This window comes from Tachypleus tridentatus, chromosome 5, assembly GCF_004210375.1.
Source record: "Tachypleus tridentatus isolate NWPU-2018 chromosome 5, ASM421037v1, whole genome shotgun sequence".
Classification (NCBI taxonomy): Eukaryota; Metazoa; Arthropoda; class Merostomata; order Xiphosura; family Limulidae; genus Tachypleus; species Tachypleus tridentatus.
Window position 1 is genome coordinate 27,725,887 of NC_134829.1, and position 10,468 is coordinate 27,736,354.

Here is a 10,468-nt window from a genome sequence, read left to right on the forward strand (position 1 = left end):
CATAATCAAAATACTATCTTTATTACAAATCAACATGACTTGATCTTGTTAACATCAAAATAAAAATATTCCATCAATCATTTTTTGTACGTTTGATTTTTCAACAACAAAAACATAATCAAGGAAATTTAGTTTGACATTTTGAAACAGCTAATTCACACACAGTAGTTTTGTATTGTTATAACAAGCTTTATGGCAAGCTTTAAATTTTATGATATGTGGTTGAAACATCTGAAAATACATTTTCTACAGGAAAAATCCTACTTTTTAGTGAAAAGATGCCAAGGTGTGGACTGTTTCAGACAAATATATAAGGTTAATTCTTGTAATTTTGTATTTGTTAAACTTTTCTGTAAAGTTGTACCTCTTGATGACTCCTAGTCTTTGTATCAAGATCTGAAGATTCAACATGCCTGGCCACATCTGAGGAACAAGATGTGTTATTTTACAAAAGTAAAAATAACAACCATTAAGTCCATTACCTAATCCTAGTGAATCAAACTGCTGATGTGCTCCATTCATTCATTTTGAAAATGAGTGACAAAGCTGTGGTATAATATTTATTTATAGCAATGTTAGGTTTTTATCAAAACTTTACAAAGTATGAGATTTTTACCTGGTACATTTCTGAAATATTTTTATTTAATGTAAAAAATGTGGTCCTTAAAAATGAAGGAATAAATATAATTTATCATATAATTTCCAAGAACAAAGAATGAACATGATAAAGATTTTAAAAAGCCACTACAAATGAAAGCTAGCACATGGAAAAGTTGTAAATTATCGTTTCATGTACTCCAAATCAAAGAATTGTGTTTTCTGTTTCTGCTGGGAGCTGTAACATGGCTTTTGGGTCTGGTAGGTTCTGTAATTAAGTGAATGTTAATACAAATCTGTCTGAATATAAAAAGTAAAACAGATACATGATAGCTACTTTATACGGTTTGAACTCAACCAAAAACTGAACAAGGCATATACTGTGGATAAGTATGCAACTAATCAATGATGAAAGAATTCACTGGCAAAATGTTTTTGAAGTTCTTCTAGCCACCATACAGTTTTCAGTTGAATACAGCATGGCTTTTGTGGTTCAGTTGACAAACTGTGCCAGCCACACAATAAAATCTTTGACTTGTACAATTGGTAGCAAAGTTTGATCCAATCATGAAGGAGTACATCAGAAAAATGAAGAAATCTAGGATTTCTTGTTGGGAAAACTAATATAGAATGAGCTGACTTTTTGTTGCTATCATATTTTGTTCTGACATGTTCATGTCAACCATGTCAGCAAAGAACTATTAAGTGATCCAGCAGATATAATAAGTGGAGTCCAAAGTTTGGAGAGCAAAAGAAGATGGCTTTGAAAGTATACTGATTGATGCAAGAGAAACTTGCAAATGATCTATATACAGGCCCAATTTTCATGCAGATGTTTGTCTACAAAGCTGATGATTAACTTGATATAGGTACACAGGAAGCTTTCTGTGTAAACTCGTACAATAGGGTACTGAACACAGTTAATTAAGGCAGACTGGAACAACTGAGACCAAACCATAAGATATTTCACTTTTATAAAAGAATTTCAGCAGTTATCAAAGTGGGAGGTATTTGAAAAAATGTGCCATTGAATTAGAGAAAGTGCTCACAAGTGCAAAAATTAGGACATTGATGGATACATGCTCACTAAGGAGATGGACACTTTGAAATCTATCCTTCCTGATTAACTCACATAGATCCTTTTAACATGTTTGGGTTTTTTCCTTCATGATACAGCCCACAGACCTTTTCAACTTTTGGATGGCTCTTTTGATTTTCTCACCATCTCATAACAGTCATACCAAATTAAAGCAGCTTTTTTCAAATTAAAACTTACAAAGATTTACCTAAGAACAACAGTAGCTAATATATTTGACTATAATGTCTATTGGAAACCAAAATGCCATGGCCTCATCAGAGATTTCTCATTTATAAAAGATTGTTTACATTAAAAAAAGCATGTTGATGAGTGTATATTTTTTCTTCAATAACAATTTGGTCCCTATAGTTAATTGTTTAGTACTTTTCTCATTACAATTACTAGTAGAAATGCTGCCATACAGCCAGGTGCTTATGCCAATAATTACTAATCTTAGTATATTAATGCTTCATTGAAACAAGTTTAGAAAAAGTGAACATTTTCTAAAAATACAATTTTTTTTTTGGAAAGTAATACACAGGAAAAGTGTTCAAATTGTGCTCTTTAGTCATATGCATCAAAATGGTTCAATGTAGAGAACTTAAAATTTTATATTTTATTAATATAAACTGTAATGTTTTTATATACTTAAAGTGGGACCATTTATTGAAAAAAGTTGTTTTTAAGAATTCCAGTTTCTCAGTACTACATTTAAAAATTAAATCAATGACGTAATCAAACACTCACAGTCTTAATGAAAGTTGTATTTTTGTTGTGAATAGAGTATCTTATTTTAAAATTGTGTTTTGCTATAGAGAAATGGTTATTACACCTACTGTAATTATTTTTCTAATTGTCTGAATCTTCAGTACTCTAAGTGTGAAATTTTTTAAAGGTATTTGTTTATGGTGCCATTCAGTAGATGGTGCAGGAGTTTTGGTTACATACACAGATACTGGCATACATGCTTCATCCAGTATATTAAGATTCTCCTAAATATTATACTCTTGTATATCTCAAAACCTAAAAAAAAAGTTGCAAATGAAATTTATTATGTGACAGACATACTCTTATGTTGTTGAAAAGCAGTATAAGACCCAGTTTTTGACTAAATGTTTTTGGACCGAGTAACTACTGATATATTATTACAGCAACTGTAATTAAGCAGGTACATAAATACTTATGTGCACATTCTATTTTTCTAAAAAAATCATACTAATCTATACAACTGAAAATAAGACCTAATAAGCCTACGAGTAATTAGCAAATTAAAGTAGCGTATAAATTAAGATACTGATTACATACTCTAAATCAGTGGTTTCCAACCAGGGGTGCAAGATAACATTTGTTTTGGCCACCTTCACCTTTATTCTTAAATAAATAATTATTGTGAGGGGTGCAAGAAAATATTAAAATTTTTTAGGGGTGCAGGGCATAAAAAGGTTTGGAACCACTGCTCTAAATAAAAAACATCTTTAACTAGTTCAGAATGTATTTCAGACCTCAGATCTTCCACTGGGTCTCTTGGCAACCCCAGATCCCATGCTTTTAAAGGCAGACCATTTCTATTTTGAATTCCACAATCTCTAAGACCAGCTCTAGATGTACATGTTTAGGACATTATTAACTGACAACAAAATGCTACAAGAACTCTCTCTCCAGTCAATTACTCAAAAAAGTTGAAACTGGAGTTCAGAAAATCAAAGAAATTGCATAAAATAATGATAAAAATGGTTCAGTTGGATCTAATGAAAGGTTATCAAAATAACAAAATTGCTACTGAGTTAAAATGAAATCAGCGAGGGAGAGAGAGCATATCAGAAAGTGGATTATTACTGAAATAAAACATTGTTAAGCAAACAAAAGTAATATACAGAATCACATCAAAACTAATTAGCTCAGTACGAAGGAGCTGGTGTGAAAATGAGAGAATGTTTGCAAGTTCTTTAACTCTCTTATCAAGTGAATCTATTAATGGGCTCAGATTTATAAAGGATTCAGTTAAATAAATATAGCATGCCATTGGATTTACTGGAGGCAGATTTGATAGCTCAAATTTATAGGGAAGGACAAAAAAGAAAGGAAGGAAAAGAAAAAATCTTAAATTGGAGGAAAAACTGCTATTTGAATTTAAGAAAAACTAGAAGAAAAAAAAAGAATATGGTGAAAAAATTACATATTGAAAGTAACTGAGTGAAATACCTGCTGTACGAATCAAAGTTTAGAAAGGACAAACTTTGACAAGATGCCTTTTGTACAGGGACTGGTTGAAGAAAATCAGAAGAGGATAAAGGAAAATAATTCTCAAACTGAACAGTGCAGAAAGACAGAGGAGAAAAAAGAAGTTATGGTTGAATACTGTAACAAAACAAAATCATATCACCACAGAAACCAAAACTAAATAGTTACTTCTGGTAACCTGAACCACCTAAAATGTATTGACTTGAACCAAAAACATGGTGGATGATAGTTCAATCATGTTTTACTTGAATGGACAGAAAAATACAAACAATCCATATCAGAAGGTTCATATACAACACATGTCATAAATTATTACCAAAATAATAGTTTTACACCTTACATACTGTACTGTTTGTTATTGTGTTACATGCATTTCTTTTTCTGTACTTGTATTTATTTTTGTAATGCACATACTTGACTGTAAAATGATAATTACATGATTACAAGTTCACATAACTGCATATATTGTTCTGTAAACTTTAGCAATTATTTATAGTGTTCAATCTATTGTTTTACAATTTGTCATGATGACTTAATAAGAAACTTTTATGTTTAATCATTTTAATTCAATATGTTAAATATTATAATTTAGTTATCTAGGATTACACACTTTGTTATATGTATTGTTTTAAAACATTAGGCCTGATATAACAAATCAAATACTCACTCAAAAAAAAACCAACAGACTTACATGTTCAAATGAATTTTTAAAAGCCACTAGCAGGAACCCATTTTTCTTTTATGTTGCATTACATATACTATTCTCATGCAAATCAGATTCCAATTATTTTCAATCTGAAACACAAATAAGAAGATACCTGTGAGTCAGAAAACAAGTCACCAAACACAGTACCCACTCTGGCTAACAAGTGATTTCCAATGTTTTGTTGGTATCCAGTGTTTGAAATTAAGGATGAAAAGGCTTTCAAATATCATATAGTCAAGACAGTTACCCTAAAGTGGAAAATTTCAGCTCCAGAGATACATTCTTATAGTTTGCAAATAATAAAAAAACCCATTTAAATAAATGAGAACAATTTGTAATGGTAAGTGCATAGAATACCAAAAATAGATTATTTCTGTCCTGATCTGATGCTTTATACAAATCAATGACAAAATAAGCCATTAAGAAAAAGCCTAATGATTATTTAGAATTTTCATATGTGAGCCAAATAATTGAATTCAGATAAATTTTAAAAAAAATAGTTTCTCTTTTGAACTTACGAAAACTTTACATACTTATAAAGATCAATGTATAAAGATATGATTTTACAAAATTTGGCTATGATCTAAAATAGTTTGCATTCAAAAACTGATGTCTAACTGTAAAAAAAAACAGGCAATTTAAAATATATTTTAGTGATTAACTTATATTACACACTGCATGACTAACTGTTTTTTATATTCAAACACCAATTCCCATTTCACTAAATAACAGGAACAAATCTTTTAAAAAGAAAGTATAAACCGATAATCTAAATGTAATCAATACAATTATCAAAACAAATTTCAGAAATAACACTTTGACTCCTCACCTGAGAAAACATTTTCAGCACATCTTTAGTAAATTAATAAACTTTTTTCTTAAACATAAAATAGTCTTACAAGATTTGAATTTCTTTAACACTATTTTGAAAAGTCTGTTGATTGCTTTTACAGCTAACAACACTAATGAGTGATGCACACATTTTTCAGTTATAACATCACAAGGCACAATTAAGTATAAAAATCATGACAGATCATACAAAGTAGCAACATTTCTCACCACGAATATCAAGTTAATTTTTTTTTTTTATCAGAATTTATCATACATTACATTCAAAATACTTAAAATTTAAATAACTGATTTTAGACTTAATTACTATAATATCAATGGAAGTATTTCTAAATATTATAAAAAAAGAAATAAAGGTGAAATGGCTAGTTGCTGTCCATTTCATATTTATTCACAATGAATGTTCTGTATAAATCACCTATAAAACCATATATATCATGACTTTTTTTAAACATAAAAATGTTTCACACATTACTAACAAAAGCTAACATTTATTACACATATTCACAAATTTAATCAAACTTTAACAAAAGTTTTATTTCATATTTTATAAAGAACAAAATGGCAGCTCAGTTAGATTTTTAAACATAATACTTTGAAATTGTGCAAATACTTAGACTACATATGCAAAAATATATCAAATTATTACTTTTTATAAATGTAATATTTTGAAACTGGTACTATTATCACAAAATATATGAAGTGAATTCTTTAATCTAGGACATTCTGAATGGTAAAAATTATAAAGATTTAGTGTCAGTCTTAGTCGACATAGGCTGACAATTAATGAAATATTTACTTTGTATATTTTCTTTATACAACTACTTTCAGAAGGACACCACTTTGTTTGAATAATACAACATACTGGTTTCCTTAAATATTCAAATTAACCAACATTTAAGTCAACTTAAACCACCGAGCAACTTACTAATGGTCCAATGCATTAGAGGGTAGATTGTCACAGTAACTGAATACAGGAAAAAATAAATAAAAAGGTTTTACAATTTCTAAAAGCATGAGTTTAAGACAGTGTATGTATAAATGATGGTATAAACTTCCAGACAAACTTTTGAAATCATTTTGACATCATTACTAGAAACCTGCCACAGAACATGACGATCAACCCTATCCTGAATATATACCAGAAATCCTATATCAGTGTGAAATAATTAGAACAACAATTTAGGTATACATACACATGTATACATGCATAAAATATAATGCACTGCAACATTATATTAGAAAATTATGTAATTTAACATTAAAACAGTCAGAAAACATTACTGTAATATTGGTTTCATACTAAACTTTTAACATTTGATCAAAATTCATGTAAATATAATATACTAAACATAGTTAACAATATTTCACCATTTCCATGTCACTTTTTGATGTGTAATGCTATATCATTTCGTTCAACATTAATCAGTGCTTTTGCCAAGTTACCTATGGTTGCTTGACAAGGACACCTTTCCTTCCACGAGGCCAATGTTCGGTAAATAACTTCTTGTAAACCATGATCTTTGTGGTCAATGAACAAAATATCTAATTCACCACTGCTGAAATTGGCACCTTTTGAAAAGAAATAAATGTTATTCTGAGATGAGAGACATAATTAGAAAATTACTGAGACAAGTTGTCAAATCCATTACAACATTGTAATTTGTTAGCATAGTGAATTACATACTTTTATTTCTATATAAAAAAGCTTAAGCACAATAATAACATAATAAAACAATTATGTTTTTTCCATATGTAAGCTATAGTGTTCTGCAATGCCAAACTTAAATATGAATTCCACAAATGAGTGAATGGGCCATTCACTTTCACTATTATGGGCTGCAGGATATGAACCATTCATCCAATACAAAGAAACAAGTTTTGTGAGGCATTCAAAAAATCACTTGTGGTGTTTGGCATCTTTGCATATTTTGATCTAATTCTCCTCTCTTCAACACTGGAGAGTAGCATTTAAATTGGATGGTGGATATCTGATCAGTTCAATTAGTTCCTTCTAAATATTTGTGAAAATTGATATATTACTGCATTACACACACACACACACACATTTCAATTTTGTTAAAAATTATGTTGTTAATTTATGATGTATTATATTTAATTAGGTTGCACACATCCATGTAAAAAAATCACTACTGTATTTTTGTATTGCAACATGGTTTACACATTTTCTTTGGAAATCTCTACAGATAATTCTACCTTATGTAAAATTTAGTGCTAAAAAGATAAAAAAACAATGATAAAACTTGTATTTCTGAAAAACGTTTCATGTATATCCCACCTGGTAAGTATCTTGCTAATTTTCTCCAATCATTTCCAATTCTTTCAGACACATGGTACATTTCTACAACATCTATTTCTTGGCTGCATGCTGATGGAGCACGAAAAACATACAGCACAAATCAAAACATACATTTATAATTACATACATGTCAGGACAAATTTTGAATGGCTTATTCAATAAACACAAGAACTGTAATTACTGAGGAAACCCATTACATGTGCATTAAGCAAAACACAAGGCATTCCTTTAGTCTCTTCTGATGAGCTTTTTGTTCCTTCACTGGAAACTTAATCACAAAGTAAGTTATAATCAAAGTAAGATTGAAAAGTTTACTAAAAACATCTTATGTAGAAAGTCTTAAAATTTTTCTTCAACTATGTTACATTGTGATGAAACTGTAAAATGGATGGCAACTGCCTGTTGTGGAGACACAAGTGTAGAGGATGATGTTTCTAAACTCTTTCATCTTCAAGACAAAAGCGGAAGACTTTCCAAACATCGTCCTCTACACTTCTCTCTCCACAACAGACAGTTGTTGTCTATTACTCTGCCTAAACAATCTATCAAAGAATATGTCAACATTATCATTTTCCCTAAAGATCTAAGATAACCTTATTGAGTTTAAACTTATTTAATACAAAGATGAATATTTCGTGCAGTAGCATAATTTTATTTGGGAAATTAGTAATTAGAATTTCACTAAATTTGTTATACAACTTTCCCCAATTCGTTTCATTAAAAGTTCAATCACAGTACTATAATGATGACACTAATATTGATGTCTACATCTCCTCAGCAGTAATGGTGGCTATACTAATTATTTTTAAGCTGTTTACATGCTTTGGTGTGGAAACCATAACAGAGCTGTAAATACTTATAAGGCAAGTGTTATAGATTTTTGTCTTATGTTTCCAGTTATTTTAAGCTTTTTCAGACTGGTAAGTTGTTACTAATATCACTTCAGCTTTTTTTCTTCTTATAGTGAAAATACTTAAACAAATTAGAAATCTTAATAGGAACTTACTAAATAGTATATAATGTTGTCTTAAAAAATTCTAATAAGTTGTTTTAATTTTTCTTTCATCTTTTATTTTGTTGTTAAAAAAACAAGATGAAATAAGTGGGAAAAATGGCCTAGCCTCTGATCCATTTCAAAATAAGCCATCATGTCATGATCCATATTTGACCAAAGTTTCATAGATCCAAGGTCTGCCCTTTTGGATTTATGACAGTAAAGGTAGCCATCCCTCACAACTTCAATGATGACTCATTGGCATTTCAGAACAACCTCCTCATACCCTTTCAACTGATGTTTTCACCCTTATTTCTTGTGTCTGGCATTCATTTGATTAGGTAATAGCATTCACATCTGTCTACTCTTTCCATACAGGTTTATTTTGAATTTTGCACACAGCTACACAAGGGCTATCTGTGCTAGCTGTCCCTAATTTAGCAGTGTAAGACTGGAGGGAAGGCAGCTAGTCATCACCACCCACCACCAACTCTTGGGCCACTTATTTACCAATGAATAGTGGGATTGACTATCATGTTATAACACCTAGACGGCTGAAAGGGCAAGCATGTTTGGTGCAATGGGGATTCAATCCCACGACCCTCGGATTATGAGTCAAGTGCCTTGACCACCTGACCATGCCAGACCCTTTCCATACAGAGTGAAACTATACATACTCTAACTCTGGATCTACTAATAGTATCTTTACAAAATTTGGCAAGCATTTGGAAAAAGTTATGTCTGCTTTTTTGAAAAAAAGAGCACAACAGATTTGTCTTCTCCAAAGTTGTCCGAGTCTGAGAATTTACACAGTCTTTACTGAGCCTGTCTTAATTATAAAAAAACTTATATTCATATTTAATTTGCATAGAATCTAGAACCTTCTAAATTAATAATATTTTTTGTTAAAAATTTATATTTTATCTGCAACTTAATCAACTTTAACATCAACTGTTCTTCAAAGAAAGAGATATCTATTTATTATATGCTTTATTTCATACTTTTCAACCTTTCACTATTCTTTGTTGCTTTTCAAAGAGTAATAGACAGCTTTTAGGTATTAAAATCTGGAAATAAAACACAGTAAGAACACATGTATTTCACCCCATAGAGAAAGCAAAGAAGTTACATAGAGTTTGAGCTTTGAAGCTTTAGTTACTAAGCTCATAAATTTTAAAATTTTAGTTTTGTTACCTGACCTAAAAAAATGCTAAATTATTTGTTGTCCAAAAAATAACACATGTAGCTTTCAAATATTCATGCACTATAATGTCCCAATACTGCTATAATTTAGCTTACTTTCTAAGTCAGAAATAGTTTTAAAAAATTCCATTACTGATTGGACAAACTTCATTCAAAACATGTTAAGCTTTTCCAGTAAACTACTATATAATAACATCAAATATAAACAAATGTTCATAAGGTTCCTGCACATTATTATGTTCTTCTAGTTGGTTATAAACATGCCCTTCAGACAAACAGGTAATGTATGAAAATATGGGAGGAGTTTCTCTTGTGAATTTTACAAATTTATTTATATTGCAGCAAATCAGGAGGGAGGTTCACATTTTACATTCTTGTTTGTCATAATATATAGTTTGAGTTTCTAATATGCCACTCATGCCATTAGAAACTGTATTTAATGAGATTTTATCAGTAACCCCATCCTCATAACAGTTTTAA

At 30.0% G+C, this 10,468-nt stretch overlaps 1 protein-coding gene across 7 annotated transcripts in view; it reads right to left on the bottom strand.

The window, feature by feature from the left end:
* The window catches only part of LOC143250797 (uncharacterized), a 35,932-nt gene continuing 25,464 nt past the window's right edge, over window positions 1-10,468 (bottom strand). For 5 of the 7 annotated variants that reach the window (XM_076501802.1, XM_076501805.1, XM_076501800.1 and 2 more), the window contains exons 6-8: window positions 7,771-7,860; window positions 6,918-7,043; window positions 5,108-6,621 (exon numbers count right to left, since the gene is read on the bottom strand). In XM_076501802.1, coding sequence (XP_076357917.1) covers window positions 6,479-6,621; window positions 6,918-7,043; window positions 7,771-7,860 — 359 coding nt within the window. In that variant the 3' untranslated portion in view covers window positions 5,108-6,478. Of the gene's footprint in view, window positions 424-5,107; window positions 6,622-6,917; window positions 7,044-7,770; window positions 7,861-10,468 lie in introns of those variants that run through there. The other 2 variants (XM_076501803.1, XM_076501804.1) reach the window with 2 other exon arrangements.